Here is a 22,372-nt window from a genome sequence, read left to right on the forward strand (position 1 = left end):
CTTCCTGCACTACTGCCATTTTATACACAGTACTAGATGGCAGGCATAGCATTAACAGATGATTTTCCATTTCTGACACTCTCCCTCCCACATAAATTGCTGGAATCTGACTGTGATCAGAGGTCAGTGTTCATTAGCCAGAGTCCTATCCCAACTGCTTTGCTGGTTTTCCTGTTCTTATGTTCTTATTGCTGAGACTTTCCTTTTCCTTTACAATCAACATAAGTAAAGTAAGAAGTGCAAACTGACAGAAATAGAAATGAAAAGAAAGTGCAGATCAAAGGTAAAACGGGAAAAAAGAGGAATCTAGTCAACTACTGAAAAACTTTGTGTGTCTATTGGCACACATCTCACCTCACTCAAGAAACTCCATTTCAGGATCTCCTTATCAGAAAACTTGCTAAATGCTACAGATGAGAATAGTGATTTTAAAATATTATCACAGAATCAAAATGACTGTGGTTGGAAGAGATTTCTGGTGATCATCTAGTCCTTGCGCCCTGCTCAAAGCAAGGTCAACTACAGCAAGTTGCTCATGACTGCATCCAGCTACAATTTTAGTATCTCAAAGGATGGAGAGCCCCTACCCTTTCCAAGCAACCTATTCTAGTGTGTGAACAGAATAAATATTTTCTTATGTCTAAGTGGAAGTTCCTGTATTTCAGCTTATGCCCATTGCCTCTCGTCCTGGCACTAGATACCACCGAGAAGACTGGCTCTGTCAGCTACTCCTTTCAGGATCTCCCCTGACCTTTCTTATCTTCAGGCTAAACAGTCCCAGTTCTGTTCCTGTATGTCAGATCCTCCAGTCCCTTAACCCTCCTCCAGCATGTCTTTATTCTTCTTATATCGGGTAGCCCAGAACTGGACACCACACTCCAGACATATCCCCCCAGTGCTGAGCAAAGTATCATCTCCCTTCACCTGCTAGCAACACTCCTAATGCAGCCCAGAAGGCTGGTAGCCTTCACTGTTGCAAGGGCACATGGCTAACACAGTCAACTTGTCCACCACAATCACCAGGTTCTTTACAAAGCTACTTTTGAGCTTGTCAAGCCACAGACTGAACTAATGCATGGGGCTATTCCTTTCCTGGGGCAGGACTTTGCACTTTCCTGTAATGAATTTCTTGAGGTTCCTCTCTAGCTATTTTTCCAGCCTGTCAAGGTTCCTCTAAACGGCAGCCCAACCCTCTGGTGCATCAGCCACTCCTCCCAAATTTGTATTGTCTGTGAATTTGGAGAGGGTGCATGTTACCATCATCCTCATCAGTAATAAAAAGGCTAAACAGTACTTGTTCCAGTATCAATTCCTAGAGTACGCTACTAGTCATTTGTCTCTATAACGTGTTATTATCCATTATAAAGTTTAACCTGGATTCTTAACTAATGTTATACATAGTTGCTAATGTGCACAAGTTTTTCTATTAGTCAAATATAAACATGGTTCTGCCTTTGGGTTTTTTTGCTTTCTTTTTTCTTTCTTTTTTAGCCTAAGGTAAGGAAATTGGTAAGAATGGTCAGGCCATCCATACATATGTTATTTTTTCATTTCTCCTCAAAGAACTTAAAGCCTCCCAAGAAAATTCAGGCAAATTTGGAGTATTTCAGTTCGTACTATGTCTGTAAAAATAAACGGCACAGTTCTGCAAGGTCATCCAAAGCATAAACTAGACTACATTGTAGGCATCAGACAATTCATATTTAATGCAAGTAACAAAGGAAAAGTTTTCATCAAAGATCGCATCTCCTTAGACACTGGCTAACACAAATATCACACACATCAGAAGCCTCCTATACTCTGCTGTTGACAGAAAGTTTTCTGTCATATAGTGGGATTACTATGCATTTAATCAAATGCACTCAAAATTGATTAATGCCCATTATGAGAAACATACAATACTTACTGCAATAAAAGGCACAAAATATATATATTGGAGTGGAGAGGGGAATACAAAGACATTAACATATCGAAACCTGGAAATCATGCTAAAATTCTGTTACTAGAATTTTAAAAAAAGTTTGACTTTCATCTATTCAGTAAAATTTGTGCCTCTTCTTGCAGAGCACTAATTATCCTTCTGACAGAAAAATAATTTCAGGTTATCGACAGGATGAACATGCATCAGGAAATACGATGTCCTGGCAAAATCACCAGCTGACTGATGTCATTAAAGCTCTTCTCAAGTTAATGGACTCAAGACAATTTGCTATTTATGAGCAGGAGGACAATGCATCTCTTGCACTCTTGTACTACAAAAGCACCTACTGATCAAACTTTAACTATTTTCCAAACTATTTCTTTACTATTGAAAATAACATCTTCTGGAGGCCTATTTCATTGTACAGTTTACATTAATAGTTCCACTTGTTTGTGTTTCTAAATTGTTATATATGTATATGATTTAAATTTTACAGGTAAAATACTACCACATTATCTTAGTACTCAAAAATGGCTGATACATTTTTTCCTCCAGTGCTTCCAGACTTAGCAATGAAAATAGTAATTATGTGAAAGCCTCAGAGAGTTTATAGCATAAGAAAAAATTCTTATGAAACTCCAGGACTTCAGTTCACCTTCTGGGATACTTTACATGATTTACATAAACAAGCAAATGCACGCACACACAGAGAAACTACTTTGTATATCCTATAAATGTATTTTATTTTCATAATTTGCTAGGAGTCATTGCACTGGTTCTACATTCTCACAATGATGTTTTTGATACCTCTCATTTGTGTTTGTGTGTGTATATTCCTAAGGAAAATAATTTGCTTTCCAGAACTCCCTCTGACACAGGATTATATCGCTTCCTTTGAATGAATAATAAATAATGCATACAGGTTTTGCAGTTTTGTTTATAGAGGAATAAAATCTTTCATATTCTTCATACCTTCAGCAAAAGATTACTGAAGATACAAAAAGAGATATAAGATTGAATAAGGTGAAAGACAGCTTTCAGGAAGACAAGAAGAGAAACCAAACCACTTATAGACAGGTAATAAACTGTTTAAATAGGTTAGAGAAGACTGGCCATTAAAATGATACAGTTCTTATTTTCTTGGCTGCAAATGAAGTAGCATGTGACAACTGTATGTAGAAATCAGGGCTATGAAAAATTTCATCCTTTCTCCTTCTATCAGAGAATACTCATTAATTTCTCGCTATTGGTAAATCTGATTATGCTGCTTACTACAGCTACTAAAGGATACTGCATATCCTGAGATCCTATTGTTACTTACTTACCTTCAACAAACGTTTACTCTTAGATCTGTGTTTCTGCAATAAAGGTTATGGGTCTGAGAATTACATTTGAAAATAATTATTTGAATTTCAATCACATTTTAAAATAAGGCTAGGAAAAATACATTACTTCAATGAAGTGATGACCTCTCTTATCAACTGTAGCTTTCCACTGTTTAAGTAACCTCACTCAAGAAAGGCTACTCACACTGAATTAAGGTACAAGTCTCCGAAAAATAAAATTGATCCATCCCTGCCACTGTTCAAGGCCAGGCTGAATGGGCCTTTGTGCAACCTCGTATAGTGGAATATGTCTGGACCCATAACAGGAAGGTTAAAACTAGATCTGTTTTGAGTCGTGCTACAACAAATCTTTAGAAATTAATACCAAAACATTTGGTTTACTATTACAATGTAATTTCATGCTAGCTTGGTATCACCTGAACAGCAATTTCCCTGAAATCAAACTCTAGATCATTTTAAGTACAAGCAGCACACAGAGGGAACTGAAAGAACCAGCTGCAAATTAGAAGCAGTAGCAGATGGGAGTGGGAAAACGAAGAGATGGAGCCAGGCCTAAGAAGCTAAGGATCAAACAAGCCAATTACAGAATCTGTGTCATTCCATGATTTTACAGACATGCCTCTGTCACAGAGGCCTTGTGTCATGAGCTTAAACTGTCTCTGAGGTCAACCCCCTGAAGTACTGGCTGTTCACTACTGCAACTAACGTCAGTGGACACTGAATGTAGAAAGACTGAGTGCTTTACATGCTGAGAATCAGGTCCACGTATCTCAGAAACTATTTCCAAAAGTAAGGGATACACTTTGCTTTCTCTCTCAGTGTCTATTTTTCTCACCTATAAAACAAGGATTATATCAGTCCATCCCACAGAAACAACCTAATATTGTGAACCATTAAGATTAGTAGAAAAGATTCCATTAGAAAATGAATAAATTCTTTTTCAGAATTTATTTGCATTTAGTGAGCAGAGTGAAAACTTAAATATACTTGTGTGAAGGAACTCACATATGAAGGAGCTATTCATCAACTGAATATGTCCACTAAACTGAATGAGATGGAGATTCTATAGGGGAAAAAAAAGCTAGTAGTATGTAGTTTTAAAAAGGTAGACTCAAGACATTCAGGCTTTTAAGGCTGCAGAGGCAATTTTCCAAAGTGTTGCCTTGGAAACATTTTTTTAACATTTAAGCAGTTTTCACTTTATAATAATTTTACTTTTAGTTACTATTAAATATAATATTTTTATATCTAAATAGTAAATACATGATGGTTCAAACTTTATCCATATGCAGAGAAGAAAATCTATATACTTGTATGCCTTGGGCTTGAAGTGGAAGAAATGTACCTGGTTTTAAGCAAATATTTTTTTAAACTTCATTCTAATTTGCAGGCTGTAATTTAGATTCTTGGCTAAAAGACACTGATGGAAAGAAAAATCTTTGCTTTTTCAGTGTTCCAGGCTACACCAAAAGAAAGTTTCTTCCAAAAAATTATTCTGTCCTCTTTTTCCTATAATATGGGTTTATGTTTCTTGTGCCAATTTATTAAATACTAATACTACTGCAAGTTTTTAAGAAAACATTGTCACATCTGCTTTCATTTGAGCACTAACTGTTCTGTGTTCAACATGCTAATTTCTGTAGAAATTCTAACTTTTTCTCCCACCTACAAATCTTGGGTTGTTTTTTTTCTGAAGTGTATTTCCATTCCTTGGAATTTTCGGCTCTTTTAGCACCTAGTGCCTAATCTTGCTGCTGGTATCAGTTTCTGGAGCTTATAATTTTAAAGAGTTGTGCGTAAGTTTTAAAAATTAATTACAGTAACTGTTACAGCCATTACAGTGGGAGCACAGGAAAGAGCACAGGAATGGCATTTTTTACTCAATCATTCAATGGAATTGAAAGCGTCACTCCATACTGACAATCACCTGTGCTGTCCACAGATGCAAGAAAAAAAAGGTAACCAGATGGGACAGATCTGTTAATGATAAACATTTCCTCATTAGTGTAATTAGATTTATTTTTAAGACATTATTATGTTAGAACATAAACTAATGGGAACATTAATTCATAAACATACAATCTAGCCAATGACCTTATTAATTGGACCCTAGTTGTAACACCAAACTTGTACAATGCTGTGTTGCATTTCTGAGTCTTTTTGTTTGACTTTGACTTGAAAAGATTTCACTGAAAATGCCCACAAAAGATCTGACAAGCTTGCAATCATAGCTCATGCACCGGGGTGCACAGCTGTCTAGGAGGACAAGAAAAAATGTTTTTCTTGAAAAGCACTGCACTATAGAATAAGTAAACTTGGAGGAGACTGAAGGATGGTCTCATTAATGTTTACAGATATATAAAGGGTGGGTGTCAGGAGGATGGAGCCAGGATGTTCTCAGGGATGTGCAGTGATATAGGACAAGGGGCAATATGTATAAACTGGAACACAAGAGATTCCAAAGAAATACAAGGAAGAATTTCTTCAATGTGCGGGTGATGAAGCACTGGAACAGGCTGCCCAGATGGGTTGCTGAGTCTCCTTCTCTGGGGACATTCAAAATCCACCTGGATGAGTACCTGTGTGACCTATTCTAGGTGGTCCTGCTCTGGCAGTGGGATTGATCTCTTGAGGTCCCTTCCAACCCTTAAGATTCTGTGTAAACAGCTTTCTGTCTCTCCTTTTCCTAAAGAGTAAATACAGATCACAGAAATGTCATGGCTCAGTGGTCAAATTTGGGCAGTGAACCTATGCATTGTGGTTCTACAATCGCCATAATACTCCATAAATTAAGTCTTCATGTTCCACAGGGAATAAGGGTGGGTAGGCTTCAACAGAAAGAAAAAAAAAAAAAAAAAAGAGGGAAATAAAATACCATCCATAGATTTTAACTTAAGACTGCTCAAGGCCCAGGCATTATTCCGCCAAGAATTTCTATCCTGTTTCCAATAACTCTCAGCAAAGACAGGGAGACTAAAATAACCACCCAAGTTACAATTATTAATTTGTTTTAAAGATCATTTATTCCTCACAGCCCAACAGCCTGGAACAAGTAAACTATTTGTTGCCAGAAAAATGCCTACTAGTAACCGTGAAGTCTTCCACTACATACAAGCTGAGAGGTATTATATAAAAGAGACAGAAGTACAGGATTAAACTCCTGCCACTACTGTTAACAGGCAGAAATGTCACTGAATTCAGTGGGTTCATCATTTCACCCTGGCAATTTATCTGCAATTCAGATTAAAAATGTGAATTTGAAAATAAAATGACTCGGTCCTGGAAATCATTTGGGAGCAAATTATCTCCGATATTTTGGAATTGCCAAATCCAAACTGATTAGGCACCCTGAAATGATCTACATGGTAGAAATGCCGAGAAGCTTCTGATGAAACCACACAGATGCGTTTATTTATTTATTTGTTTACTAAGGTTTGGCCTTAAGGTTTTATGAAGGTAAGGAAATAAACCACCAAAATGATGGTACTGGTGGACAAACTAGGCATGCAGAAAGATTGCACAATGCATTTGTAGTGCCACTAAAACCTGAATCTTCTTACCCAACTGTTGGCATAAATATCTCCAGAGAATGGTCCTTGTTTTATTCCAGCTCTAGGGTACATAAGGAGGTCTTTTATTAAGATGTTTTGTAGTTGAACATTGTTACCAGGAATGAAAAGATCTTTAATATCCATTTGACCAGTCATATGATGTACAAAATTCCATATTTTCTGATAGCTATTATAGAAAGCTGCATTATACTCATATTCCTTTTGCAGTGTCCTAAGATGTTATAAGCAGGCACATACATAATTCCTCAATATCATGTCATATAATCAGATAGTTCCAGATGCTTGAAGTTCTGGGGATCTGTTACCTGATATTGACCTAGCACACTAAAATACAGCTAATCCTGTTGGGAAGGCTATCTCACAGCCCTGATTTGTAGAATCCCACATATGGAGCTGTCTGATCAGTTGTACTGTGAGTTGCAGCAGACATCTGTGGAAACTGGTAAACAAGTACAAAAATAAATCCAAGATTTCCAGAAGATCCTGTCAACTTTTAAAATGTTGTTAGACAAAGGCACACCTGGAATTTGCACAGCCTTGGACTGATTACTAGAGGGACTTGTAGTTGTATGGGCAGGATAAACAAATAGTGGCCCTGCAGGAAGATAAAATTCCTCAAAAAGTCAATCTGCTACTACTTTCTTATCCTTCATATAGGGAAAATAAATCTCATAATCATGTATAAACAAGGTATCACTTTAATAAGCTCAGAAAAGATATTCTGGAATCGTTACTGCTGTTAAGAAGAATGATTTTATATTATGTAAAATCTAGAAGGATATTTAATTTCTAAAATAAAGAAATTAGATTCCAGCCTTGCAAAGACTTAGTGTGTGTTCTAAATTCCTTGGGGGAAAAAAAAAAGTTAAAGCTGAAATTACAGTGTCTTGAAATCTACTGAAAACCTGAACAGATTCTATATTGAATTCTACCTTCAATTTTACAAAACAGCATTATGTAAAAGTTCAAAGGTTCTAGAAAGGTAATCATTGATGAAATAGCAACCTGTTATTTTCCCATACGTGCTAAACTTTTCATGACTGAAAAAATCATTCTTTCAAAAAAATCTCAGTGGCTTAAGAAAGATGGGAGACTATTTTTACCAATTGAACACTAATACTGGCTTTAAAGGGCTGAAGTGTTAGAGAAATATCAGTCTCATATCAGCACAGTGGCTGAAAATACCCATGCAAACTCAAACAGAATCATAGAATCTTAAGGGTTGGAAGGGGAAATTTCCATTGTCTTCTATGGTATTTAATCAGGCTCTTTCTGGATAAACCTATTAATTCATCATTCATATACAGATAAATATGAGTCTTTCTTTACTGAAAGAAAACAATTTGGAGACAGTCTTGATTCAAAATCGGACACCTACAAGACCGAGTAAGTAAAAAATTATGGGCTCAATGAATATAGGGGAGATTCTTTAGCTCTGTAATACAGAAGGTCAGATTTGACTGTCCTAGTGGTCTTCTCCAGACTTAAAAAGTAAGAATGCAATTTTAGCTGAAAATACTAAGCAGAGATGGAGATAAGGCAAGAAAACCATTATGTGTAACATTGCAGTTAGCCTGCATAGACGTTACGAGGAAGTCCTATGCTCTTCCTTGGGGATTTAGTCTTTGTTCACCATCACCACAGGTAACAAAAATATTACCTTTATTTTCACTACAGCATCCCATTGAAATAAGGGAGGAAAATCTTCCAGTACCATTTTCTACACAAGAACATCTATTATGCAGCAGTTCAATGGTGTTTTAAAATCTAATATTGATGAAATGCACAGCTCTATAATTTTTCATGTTTTACATTCCTTTCAGACTGATGAACTCCCCTCTGCCCAGATCTCAGTGCATTAGGAAAGAAAGAAATTACCTGTAACCAGAGTCTGTCACTTGAGTCTGTTCCACCATTGGCAGTGCACTGAAAAGTAGCAAATTGTCCTGCATTGACTTCCACACTCTGAAGACGCAAGAAATGGGGAGTTTTTGCTGTTAAAAGATGATAAAACATTGAAGTTATGCAACATAGATGTATTGGCTATGAAGAATACCCCAAACAAATGAAATAAGGCATGCTTTAAAAGTTTCGAATTACTGCCTACACATTAGATTTTAGGTAAGTTTACTTCCGTACCTGAGAAGAAGCAGAAGAAAAGGGTGCAGAAATTGTTACTGTTGTGAAAAATATGTTAGTTCAGAATCTCTCTTGAAAAGACACTCTATTAATACAGATCATATTGGAACTAATTATGTTTTGAACAAAATCCCATTAGATATCTAGACTATCAACTAGACAAAACAGTAAGAAGTTGAGTCATGTTGTTGGGGAAATAGGTTTTTCTTCTTAACCTATAGGTCCATAGAGGAGATGCCTTAGGAAAATAGCACACCAAACAGTTAAAATACTAGCGTAACACTTCTCACCAACTACAGCTGTATTCTTTAAATACAATTATTTTCAACATCCCTGCAGAAAAAACAAATCCAAAACATAATGCATTCTCCATACCAATACTTATTTTTCATTTAGAAAAAGAAAGCACTCCGAGTGAAAACTGAAGCAATACAAATAATGTTATGAATGTGTCATGGTTTAGCAAGGAGCAGCTTTTGCTTGGTAACAGGGGGAGCGGGTTGCAGTGAAGACCCGGTAAAGAGTTTGCGGACTCTCCCCTGGCTCCTGGGTTCACACCCACCTCCGGCCCGGCTGGGCCAATCTGGCGCCTCTGCCATCACTATTGAGGGACAGGAATTTGAAGTGCTGGAGGAGGTGTATGAGTGATACAAGATGGAGGCGACCAAACAGACCCTTCAGCCAGAGAGGGAGGAAGGAAGGAGAAGCAATAGACCAGAGACTCCTCTGCAAGCTGTGGAGAGAATGCAAGCTGTACCCCTGCAACCTATGGAGACCCATGGCAGGACTGAGAGTTACCAGCAGCTCCATGTGAGTGAGCCCGGACAGGCGAGGGACTGTGTGGGGAGACGGCCATGGCACAGGCCGTGCTGTAGAGCAGCCTGCACGCCGCAGAGCAGCCCCACATGAGAGGCAGAGAGGAGCTGCAGCCTTTGGGATAAATGCATGTCAGAGCAGCTTGTGCAGGACTGCCGTGTGTGTGAGGTACCCCAGGGACTTGCAGGGAGGACAGGTGCGGAGCCCACCTGTCCTGAGGAGGGACAAACAGCAGAAGGTATTGGGAATAGACTGACTGAAACCCCCACTCCCTGCACCCCTGGGCCGTTCACTGGGGGAGGAGGTAAAAACACCAGGATCAGGGCTCTGAGCCCGGGAAGAGGGGAGGTGTGGCAAGAAGGTGTTCTTAAAAAGGCTGGTTGGACTCTTCATTGTTGTACTACTCTGTGTTGTTTTATTTTGGTTATGTTTTGGGGTTTTACGGTTATGTTTTAGTTGGTGTTGCATTAAATTATTTTCTGTTTTCTTCCCCAAGCCAAGTAGCCTGGTCTGTTTTGTCCTGAACCTGAAGGGGCAATTAAGCTCTCCCTGCCCTTGAGCAATTCTCAGCCTCTTCTGTACTTGAGTCTAATCATGGTCTTTTGTTCCCTGATGGGCCTAAACCATGACAGAATGAAACACATATTCAAACAATAAATATATTCATGAAGGTGGAAGTATACCATGTGTGATTTTGTTTTACTGGACAGAGTCAACCACAGAAAAACATTGAAATTTGACATAGGAACTTATCCTTGAAAAGGAGTATTCCCCAATCGTTCAAATCCTACTGCAGGCCAAGAGACATTTTGCACTGTAGATAAGCCAGGCTCTGAACATTGCTTTCAGACATGGAAATGTTAGTACTAGCAAGAAACTGGCAAACTAAACATATATTTTCTAGCAGATCACCAAAGCTATTTAAAGTGTTGACATTTTCTTAAAAGATCTTATCACTGGGAGAAATTGCAGTTTTAAAGAATTTATAAATAACAGAATTCAAGACAAAGTTGCTTAATGTCTAGTGCAATACAGTACAAGGAGGAGATGGAATAAAAATAGCCTAAACTAATGTCTGACTAAGGAAGGAAATATTTTTATGACAACTGTGCTTATGGTATATTTCTTGGATGTACTACTGGGTTTTTTCTTAAAATATTTCTCAACTAAGACAAACTTTAGGCCAAAGGCATGCTCTACTTTGCCTATCACACAATGAATCCAGTAAAAATTTTTGGCAAATTTCCCATTTCTCAGTCACTTTTTTTTTTTTTTTTCCATCTGCTTTTACTCATTTTTTCTCTCTGTTGTCTCAAACTCTGGAAAACTAGCCTTTCTGAATTACAACGTCTGGTCCCATTGGAGAGGGGCATTAGGTCTGAAAAACAAACACACAGACCCATTAAAAATCCCACCCACCACAATCCATGCCTTTCAGTTCTTTGTCCTTACAACACATCTTCTGAATATATTCTTTGTCTGTAGTACCTAAATGACTGCCTAGAAAATATTTTTCCCATTTCAAGTTTTGTTTAAAGAGTTAATAACTCCAAAAACATTTTTTATAGCATTATATAGAAGGAATAACATTATGAGTCTTACAATGTTTTAGACACACAGTAGTTCTATTCCAATTTTCACACTTTTTCAATTTTGTTGTAGACAATGTAGCTGGTTTGATGTCTTAATTTTTAATATTTTAATTACTTCATCAAAGGACTTCTCATTAAAGCTTTTGCATTTCAACACTGTCACATTAAGATTCTATGTGCTATGGGGTATAACTCAGTTTCCAAATTAACAAGAGCTACTTGAAGGTTTTGAGGACTGATCGGTACAATGCAGAGATAAAACCTCTCAAAATCTGTATAAGAAAAGTTATTAAGCTGATAAAATGCTGCTTTGTACTTATCCTACCTGAACCAAAGATATAAATTCAAAATGCAGAAGCATAGATACTGTCTAACAACATGACAGCCTGCTGTGTTTATTAGAACTGAGTGATTCAGAAATAACAGCTGCTGATTCTGCATAACTGTCTTTGTATTTGAGGAAATGTCTGTATCTTCTTGCCACTAACACTAAAACCATTTTTATGAGGTGTTCCAGGACTAACTTATAAACCACTTTGTATTTTAAATTGCAGCTCTTACAAATCACAAAGAATGCATACAAGCACAATACGGTGTAAGAGGAAGGTGAACAATTACACTGAAGTTTTTCCCCCATTCAGTCATTTGATCAATAAGATTCCAACTTACAATTCTATGAATGATCTTAATACACCTTATTTAACAAACAGCAAATATGTGAAATAATTAAGCAGTCTGTTCAATTACATCTGGATTACTATGTTAAAGGTTTAATTTACAAGGTTTTGCTTTGACATCAGTTTTAAAAGAAGTTGGGATAGCTAAGTATTACATATCCTTAATAACAGGATAAGAAAACATCTCTAAAATACAAGGAAGAAAAACAGTGCAGAAACCGAGCCATGAACCTCAGAAAGTACCCTAATGAACCTTGTTTAGAAAAGCCTCAGACCTTAGCCAGATGAGTTTTCTAAGCCTTGGAAAAAAAATAATAATGTATATTCAGCTCTTGTCTTGCTTATCTACTCTCACTAGTGCCTCAGCTTGTGACTGCACTGAATTTTTGAGGCAGACAGGAAACTGGTCAACAAATCTTGATGACCTTTGCTCTGAAGGAGTCATTAGATGGCCCAGTTAGGGTCTGAGGCTCATGCGAGGTGCTGTATGTAAGCTGCATGTAAGAAACATCTTTAAAACCAATAAGGTGCAACGCTCAAATATGCTAGCAATACTTTGCACATAGACAGCCTATGCTTACTGTATAGCAATGATATTCTTTCCTGATATTTTCCTTATCTTTTGCTCCACATTTATTGATGTATAGTACCACATTCATTTTAGGGGGATCTCTTTAAAATAACGGATAGGTACTTACTACATGGATGTCCTAAAACTTTTACTTCATCAATAGCCACGTATCCTGAGTGACCTGAAGTAATCACTTCAAAAACAACCTGAGAAGCAAAAACAGAATTTCAGTTAGCAGCCTTGTAACACAAGGAATATACTGAAAAATACAACCTCAATGTATTGAGAACACCTTGAAATTAAAACATAGTTTAAAAAAGCCTCAAAATCTGTTCTCAGCATTAAAATTAACCAGAACATAAGTCACATTTTTTTCATGTTATACTATTTTTGAGATTTACAAGTGTGATCACATATAGTTCACACTGAAAAACAGATAAATCCTCCCAATATTTGGTCTGCCAAAAAAAATTACATAATAATCACCTTAAGTATACAGATTCACATTAGTTTCAACTATTTGTCTTGTAGAGCAAAATCCTACTTTTATTTTATTTTTTAAATTACAGTTCTGTAATATACAGAGGTTTGCACAGTATCAGACACAAACGTATCTATTTTTATGAATGTATTTCCCATGTCCTTAATCTTCCACAAAATGTAGTGAATAAAGTAAAGCAGATCCATTTGCCACAGTTTTTTTAATGGCTATAAATAGGTCACAAAATAAATTGGAATGTTCTTGTCATTTGAATTAAATACTCTCAAAAGTAAACCTCTCCAAACTTTGGCAGCCTTAGCTTTGAACACCTCAAGAATGTTTATGCGTTACAGAAGAAAATACGCCAGTAATGTTAGCAGGTACATTACCAAACCAATGCTCAAGGAGTTCATGCTCAAATCCAGGTTGTGATTTTTTTTTTTTATTTAATACCTCCCTTTTGCTTGGAAAGTGAAGTCTAACTGACTTTTGTAACTTATCTCAGGAAGTACACTGAGGAAGACAAAAGTTTAGAAACTACTCTTCACACATATGCTGTATTTGATCTGAGAACAGATTCAAGACACTATATATCATATACTCTTGATACACATACTGTATCAAGAGAATGATACAGAATGCAAATACATCACAAGGATAACACACAGCCCTGTAATATTATATCACAGCTTCCTGGTGCTGAATAAGAGTAGAGCATCAATTCTGATTTTAAAACAAACCTTGCAGTGAGCAAATGCTTCACTACTGCTTGCCTCTACCTTCTACCATCTTTCTCATTGCTCTCTCTGCGAACACTGATCCTGTTCCAGATATCATCTTCCGAAGCTCTGTCCATTTCTCCCTCCCAGTCTCACTGGAGTGAAATTGCTGTAAATATGGCTTTAACTCCATATGGCTGACAAGGAAAAAAATTGCTTCTCATTCTAGTTCTGCCTCCTGTTTACACAAAAATTTCAACCTGCGGTGATGATGTTTCCCCTAGACAAACAACGCAGCAAATAGAAAACACAGGTCAGAAATGAGGAAGTTCAAAAGCCACCAAACAAATTTTGCAGAAAGAAGTTCTGCAAGAAAAGTTCTGCTTGCTTAGTCACATGTCCCTGTCTGTGGCCTTCTAAATGCTCAATGACACTCTAATGGCACTTGAAGTTGATATTGCTGATTCACAGCAACAGAGTGAACAGAGTATGGATTTGGCTCACAGCATTCTGTAGAGTGTCCAGAGCAGGATACTCAGAATTTCAAAACATCTCTTTCCTCAAAACTACATCATCTCCTGGTAGATTGGGTCTTAGAATCTATCTTGGGAAGCCGAGTTCTTGAAATAAAAAGCATAAGCTCTTAAAGAATAACTTACATTCAAAGACCTGAAAGAGATTTCCCAATCATGATCATTCTTACTCTTCGTAACAGCCAGGAAATAGAAACAGATAGGTGATGTGCACAAAGTAACCCTAGGTTTTGACAGCAGTGAAAGACCCAGAATACAGCTCCTGTTTCCACTCACTGAACTTTGAAAAAACAACAAGCATTTCTCTGTATTAACAAAAGTGACACACATTTGTTTGCAGTTTGTGTTACACACTGAAAAAAACAAAGATGGTTATGCTGGTGCCCTTGGAAAGAGCAAATTGTTCCATTTCCCGAAGAGCTACCATGACTATTCAAAATAAGGAACACGTGAAAGACTGTAGGGCATGAGAACCACGCCATAACCCCAGGAACCTGCAATTAATGCAGCAATGTTGCAACACAGTGGTGAAAAATAGGTAGGAGACAGACAGGTCTCAGAAATGGTGGAAATGTTTCCTGGGGAAATATGCTGCCACTAAGAAAGTCATTGAGTTAACTGAATCTAATTGCTAAGCCAAAGATCCATCTGTAAAAACACAGAAGGATGGGGACGGTTATGGATTTTATTCCTGTACTGACTTTGAGTTTTCCCTGTTAAGAAGCAAAAAACAAGCAGTTAATTTTCACATTTTTATTGAAGTATAAAGTATTTAAAAAAAAAAACAACCCAACACCTCCTTCACATTTGGAACACTTAGTACAAGGAGATGACCTGCACAAAGACATCTGAATCCAATGCTACCTGATCCATGATCCCATCACTGCAGAGCAGAGGAAGCTTTTTCAGGTTATTCACTTTTAGATATGCTAGTTTCTAGAAAATTGAGGGAGGAACTGCCACGTGAACACCTCTGAAGCAGCCAGCCAAAACACTCAGAAGTTTTATACTAAAAATATTACTGCCAGGTAATGGAGAATTAACTATTTTTATTAAATGTTGCAGAAGAGTTCCTTTTCCAAAGAATTACCTAACTTCCAGCAAAACCAGATACTTGAGTATTAGAAAAGAAAATATACACAATACTTGAGTAGAAGTTGTCAGAATAATTTCTGTAATTCATAACGGGAGCTTTGCTACAGGCTCTCCAACAGGTTTTAAGTACTTCATTATTGCAATAAATTCAAAGGCAAAAAAAGCCTGTAGATTCTAAACACAAACCCATTCCTTCAGTTCACAGGGAGAAACTATGACCTTCAAATAACTGTATCGAACCTGCTTTTGACAACAGAGAAAGACTTAATAAGCGATCTAAAATATCCTGTCGTATCTCTAGAGAACATACCAAAAATGTCATTACCACAAATAAGACGGGCAATGTATTAAGAAACTGCCAGCTGGACATACTATTAAATTACAATTATTGTCATTAAAAAGGGTATGCTCCAGAGAAAAGTAACACAAATTGAAACACTGTCAGTTTAATCATGCTTCCATTAAAAGCAACGGCCAAGCTGATAGCAACTGTAATGATCGTAAGTTTTGGCTTCTTCTGAAATAAATTATGTAATTTTTAATAAATGGAATGAGACACTAGAGCCAGTAATGACAAACTATTGTCAAGCAGACGTCACTCATGTGCCTTTAACTTCATATATAAAAGAACATGACACATATTTCATGTACACTAATGGAATTTCCATTCTGTTCAAAGGCTGTGACATACTATCAGCTACTGCATCTAAATCCAGTCTATTGCTTTATTTAAATTGATAAATTCAAATTATGGACTAAAATATCTGCTTAACTATTTTCTCTTTTTATTCTAAAAAAAAAAAAAAAAAAATAGAATCTGCTGCCTCCCTGGGTGCCCAGGGAGGGTGTGGAGTCTCCTCCTCTGGAGGTCTTCAAAACCCACCTGGACGTGTTCTTGTGTGACCTATCTGAGACAATCTACTTTAGCAGAGGTTTGGACTGGATGATCTCTAAAGGTCCCTTCCAATCCCTACCATTCTATGATTCTATGAATCTAATCCTTTGCATGACATGTTTCTAAAAGTCCTAGTAAGCATGCTGCACATTCTGAGAGTGCTCAGGAATCACGGATGCTGAGACTATTCACAAATCTGAATCAGTTTTGCTACTAATTTACTAGAAATTAAACCCAGAAACTTATTTCAATTCCTCTCCCCCCCCCCAGCATTTCACATTTGACAAGTTGCTTGGTTTTTTAAAGTTGATATTTTTTACTCCCACCTCCAAACTTTGCCTTTCCTCATGGCTGACGCAACACTTGCAGACAATATGAAAGACGGCAGTCAAAATAGACGCAGCACTTCAGGAACGTCAGACTGGGCAGCCCTTGATTTTTTTGCTTATTATATAAGGTTGTTTCCTTATCAGTCCGGAAACAACTGGTTAAAACACTGGACTCATTTGCTCAGGAAAAACTGCTAAAGGCTGGCCCGAGAGCTGCTTTACACCATTTCCCCCTCTCAGGTCTGCCAAACAGGAATCAAGGAAGCAGCTTAGCATTGCACTGTCCCTGATCCTCCCTGCTTCAGTGAAGAGCAAAATTAGCTTTTCATTCCTGCCACTTCCCTTTGCTATGTATGAACAAAGAAAAGGGGTCTGCTCACCAACATAAACGCTTACTGCTGAAAATGTGTGACTCAAGATAACTTGTCTGTTCCAAAGAACAATAGAAATAAACAGGTTTTGTTGCCACACAACCTTACTCCGTAAATTCCTGCCTTTGTTGTTGCAAAATTACGCTTTTAGTCAAAAGGTGGATTGTGCCTAATATAAACACTCTCTACTTCACACAACTTAAAAATAGTACTTGGCGAAAACATGAGGAGAAAGGAGTACTAAGAAAGCTACTAAACATCAGGCTGCAATCCTGCTCCCCTGCACCTCCAGTAAGCGGGCAGTGAAGTATCACATGCTGCCCAAAGCACCTACTCTCTGCCTGCCGTGCATTACCACACAGAGTGCCTTTTTTTTTATGACATTATACAGCACGTTGAGAACAGTTCCTCTCCAAAAGATTGGCACTGTCTTGTACCCCTGTGGGTTGAGTTCTTCTCTCCCTTTTGACTAATCCTAGGACTACCTGCTTTATCCCTGGGGCACGATCACAGCAACTGCTGCCTTGTCAAAGCTGTGTAAAAGTAGGTTCCTGACCCTGTCCTTCATAGATCCCACAGAAATCTATCACAGCTCAGTGACTTAGACAAAAAGTGCTGTTATTACCTACAATGTGGTCAGGTCTGTCTGGTTGAGAATTTGCTTTATGTCATTTGCCTCCCCACTTACACTATTACCATTTGGCATTCACGTGAACTCAAGCACATTAAGCTACACTTTTGTGGTTGCTGCCAACCTAAGACTCAAAAGAAACCCTCTTATGGATGAGCAACACTGAAAACCGAGCCCCTGTCATCAAAGATCATTAAATCTTATTCTTCTCCTTTTGTTATTTAAACCAGTTGTTGCCTTAATTTCTCTACTGAAGGCCCAGAAGCATTCTTGGTTTAGGAACAAGCGATGGGAGCAAATAAGAGTCTTATATGACAAAAAGCACATGCCTGCTTACTCTTGGCCATTTTTAAGCTGCTGTTTGTGGATGGTTTTTTAAATTAGGTATCCAGTTTATTGTGGTGTGTCTGTCTCTAAATAACTACTCCCAAATCACACAAGTGAATAAAGAAGAGCTATTTAAGATGCCTGACACAGGGATGTGATTCAAAATGCAATATGCATTTCAAAGTTACTTTTGAGTTCAAAGAACAGTTCAGGAACCGTACGCATGCACTTGAATCCAACACACAAAGCACACGAGACTATGAGTCTGACCTTTCCTGCACAAGAAGCTTAATTCTCTGTCCTAGCTGATGACTGAAGTACATCACATGTGCCGAACTCCGAGCATAGCCTGTACAAAGCAGGTTATGAAACAAATTAAAGTCCAGATTTGAAGGTAGGTCGGATCTACTGCATCTTATTCCCTAAACTCCTAATTTACAGGGGAAAGTGTCAGAATGGTAAAGGGTAAATCTCATCTCAGTGTGAAGTGATATCATGTAACTCCTTTGTGTCCTTACTAAAAAAGATAGGAATTACTGTCAAGCTCTTATACCCATTTCTCATTCCAGCTTCACAGGAATTTATGTTTAAAGAAGGTGCAGTGGCATGTTACTCCACTGGAAGCTATTTTTAATCCTTTCAATTCCAATTCGGGATTTTAAAACTGCAGCATTTGTTGTTTTATTTAATCAAGATTTGTTTCAGCTCACTGCTGCCACGCCTGACACCCAGCAAAGCACAGAAGAAATCACTCAAAATGTAAAAACTGATAGAGGGACAGAGTGGAACTTTTAACAGTGCTGTGCCAAACTGCTTGCTTGCAGGGTTCAGAACAGGGAATACAAGCTGCTCACCAGGCTCAACTCAGCAGCAGCATTTTGCATATTGTAAAGTTCTGAAACTGCAATCCTTCAAAAACAGAATATATTTAAAATACTAGTAATTGGTCTGAAAATCATTAACCAACCTAGGAGAAAAGGGAAAAAAAATCACTGCCCTACTCCAAGCACACAAAACAACAAAACAACCCTGAAATCAACAGATCTTCCTCCTGCTAAAAGATCCAAATGAGGGAAAAAAACTCCTCAAAATCCTCCTACTCTCTCCTCACTAGAGGAACAGCCTTTTCAAGATTTATTTGTATCTCAAAACATACATTTTTGAGCCTCCCAGCCTACAACACTGCTCCCCAAGAAGCTAAAAACCAGCTCACCGCTACCCATAGAAATCTACATAGCATTTAATCCCCTTTTTTTGCTTACATCCTAATTCTATTCAAGTAAGGAGAAGGGTGAAGGCCTTAGTAATTACACGAAGCCTTGTATTGTTTGCAGGCAGTCTCTAACGGCATGATAAACTCCTGATGCTCTGCTTAAGATGCACCACATAGACAACAGTTCAATAAAGCAAACAATTTCTCCTGTGACCAATGATAAACTGAGGAAGCCAGTGCATCCTCAAGAGAGCTCCTAAAGGGATTTTCTAATGCACAAATAAGACTAGCTCCTGTAGAAATACGCCAGCTACTCTGAAACAAAGAGTTCAGAGACCAGGAGGTACAGCGGAGAAAACCAAGCTGTGCTGAGTATTTTTGACCCTCAGAAGGTGTTTAGTAGCTTGAATCTATGTTCCTGCAACCATACCATAATCGGTAACTGGACTGCAGTGTACTCTAAAGTCAAAGGCAGATTTTAAGTAGTAGCACCTAGAAGACCATTAATTATGGAATTAAATATATCCTTAATCATCAGAATACTTGACAAGTAAAGTTTAAATAAGCAGTAATTAAACTACAACTAGTGTTGTTAAATGCAGGTCATCATTGTGATTTATATACACAGTACAGTTCATATAGGATGAAACCTACACAGTTACCTAGTAAAAAGAAAATGTAGTACATTTTTATTTTGTTTTCAGGTAGACACCTTGCAAGTGGTCTGCTAACAGAATGGAATTATAAATCATTCACAGACATGAAGATGTTACACAAATACGTGATTTAAAACACAACAAAGAAAATTTCACTATTACATTGGTTTGTCCCTTCGTCTACTAGTGCCACGTCTTTTCCTGAAGATTACTCAACAGGAAACTACCAAACTTCACATATGAAAAGTTCAAAAGGGCCCTATAGTTCCTTAAAACTCTTCTCTGCAAAGTTCTCTTAACTTTGTTCAATAAGGTCAGACAGCCTCAGGAAATCTCTAGGAGGAAGTCTTGTACGTTTTGTAGGTTTTGTGAGAAACATATAAATTTGTGCCAAAAGAGGTTGGCGGTTTGGAATTGAATGAATAGCAGCTTAGGAAACAGATCTGGTGGTAGACACCTGTCAGCTGGGTCCCCTGCCTTCTTCCACCATACAGTCGTTTAAGCTCTCACCTAACTTCAACATACATTCTCACAGGGTCTACATATAACCTCTCTTCTCTTCCTGCACTTCTCCCAGCTGCTTGCTTCCTGCCTCCCCCTCCCCAAACACACTCTGTGAAGAAGAAAAGGCATGAAAACAGTTCAGAAACAATGAGAAACTGCAAGTGTCATAAGGTGAGAAAATTGCACTACAGACTTCTGAGAGGATGACGGCAACCAAAATAGAGACAATTGACCATAAGCTGTCACAATGGAGACAGTGCTTCCTCAAGAATAAATTAACTCATCTACAGTGAAACCAGTGAAGTTACACTATATTACAATTCCTTGGACTGCCACAGATACTAAAATTGCAAAAGACATTTTGGCACATCAGGTAAATAGCAATACCTAACTAGGTATTATTTCTGGCTACATGTCGCAAATGCAAAGAAAATTACTTACTATACTCCTAAGTGACAGAAATGTTATGTAAAACTTTGTGTACTTCCAGAGGCAAAGGCACATGAAATTCATTACAGAGTCAGGTGCCTATTATATATCAGCCAGTGCATGGTTAATTTGTTAAACTGCAGTACTCCATCCATGCATATAAGAGTTCACCTGGGAAACTATCCAGATGGCAGGTGTTGAGGAGAAAGCAGACTAGAAAGGTTAGCTTTCTATTTCTATGCCCAAATATCAATATTACTCAGACATGAGTTAGATATATCGTGAGAAACTGACACAGATTATTACTAATACCAATAACACTTAAGACTGTCAGAGCTTGCCTGTATTTTTATTAATATCTTAACTTCACTTGAATTTACTAGTCAGCCAAAGCTTTTCCTACTAAAATCCCCTGACCACATTAGAATTTTAGTTCAGAGCTAGAGTGAGGCTTTGAAGCACAATCCTTGCCTCTACTGACTGCTGGTTCACAGAGCATTTCTGTTGCATAAAAATCAGATTCTTTTAAGAGGACAAGAAACTAGAGGCTCCTACCTAGATGGGGATATTACAGTCCAAACTTGGGCATGAGCAACGCAGTCACACATTCACTCAATGTCTGCAAAATGTGCATACCCCACCCAGTGCTCTTGAATCACTCAGCATGCTCACAAAATCCTCCAGTACCTTCAATGCAACAAGGCACCCAGTTTCATGTCAGCCACGAAACTGTCTGTGGGATGCTCCACTTTTCTCCAGGAAGCCTCAAAAATGCAGTTTTAGCAATTCCTAGCCACCCTTGGCAGAGCACTGGATGCATATGTGGACCTGCCAATGCACCCCACATAATCAAGAACAGGCAAAGGGAAATGAATGAGTGTGCTCTCTTGAGTCTTCAAGTATCACACTCCCTGCCAGGCATCCCGTGTTCCAAGGACAAGATGGTCCTGGCACTCCAAACTAATTTTTTGGACCAAGACTTTCTGTCAGTTGTGGGTTAAACAATCACAAGGGAAAAAATTATGAAAGTTTTCAGCTTTATTTTTTTTTCCTTAGAGGAAAAAGAATTCAAAAGGAATGGCTACAGTTCACTTAAGACATTTTCACAGATTAGCCGCTGCAGACACAGAAAGAAGTCCACTATAACCCCTGCCTCCTTCCTGGGTACCTTGCAGTAGATACTGCCAAACTCAATATAAGAAATATGATGGAGCACCAAACACCTGGTCACCCTAAAAATCACAAGCCAGAACAGAAAGAAAGCTCTGTCAAATGTGACACTAGTAGTCAAGATGTTGATGTAGGAATTCATTTCAGTCACTGTAATGACGCTGTAGAATGACAACACTGTACTTCCTAAGGAGATCTACAGTCAAAGAACTCAAGTCTTTGGGATGGCTTTTCTTCAGAAAGCTTCAAATCATAAGTTGAACTACTATACAGCAGTAAATAATTGTATAATCTGTAAATTTTCCTACAGAAAAGCAGAACCCTGAGGAACTGTCAAATGAAATTCTTGCTAAATCTTTAGGATGTAATCAGAAGCCCGCTCCTA

At 37.9% G+C, this 22,372-nt stretch overlaps 1 protein-coding gene across 7 annotated transcripts in view; it reads right to left on the reverse strand.

Annotated features, from left to right (window-relative positions):
- The window catches only part of PTPRM (protein tyrosine phosphatase receptor type M), a 485,902-nt gene that overhangs the window by 307,074 nt on the left and 156,456 nt on the right, over positions 1-22,372 (reverse strand). For all 7 annotated transcript variants that reach the window (XM_061994840.1, XM_061994837.1, XM_061994836.1 and 4 more), the window contains exons 4-5: positions 12,762-12,840; positions 8,718-8,833 (exon numbers count right to left, since the gene is read on the reverse strand). In XM_061994840.1, the coding sequence (XP_061850824.1) occupies positions 8,718-8,833; positions 12,762-12,840 (195 nt within the window). The remainder of the gene's footprint in view (positions 1-8,717; positions 8,834-12,761; positions 12,841-22,372) is intronic.

Source organism: Colius striatus, chromosome 4, assembly GCF_028858725.1.
Source record: "Colius striatus isolate bColStr4 chromosome 4, bColStr4.1.hap1, whole genome shotgun sequence".
Lineage (NCBI taxonomy): Eukaryota > Metazoa > Chordata > Aves > Coliiformes > Coliidae > Colius > Colius striatus.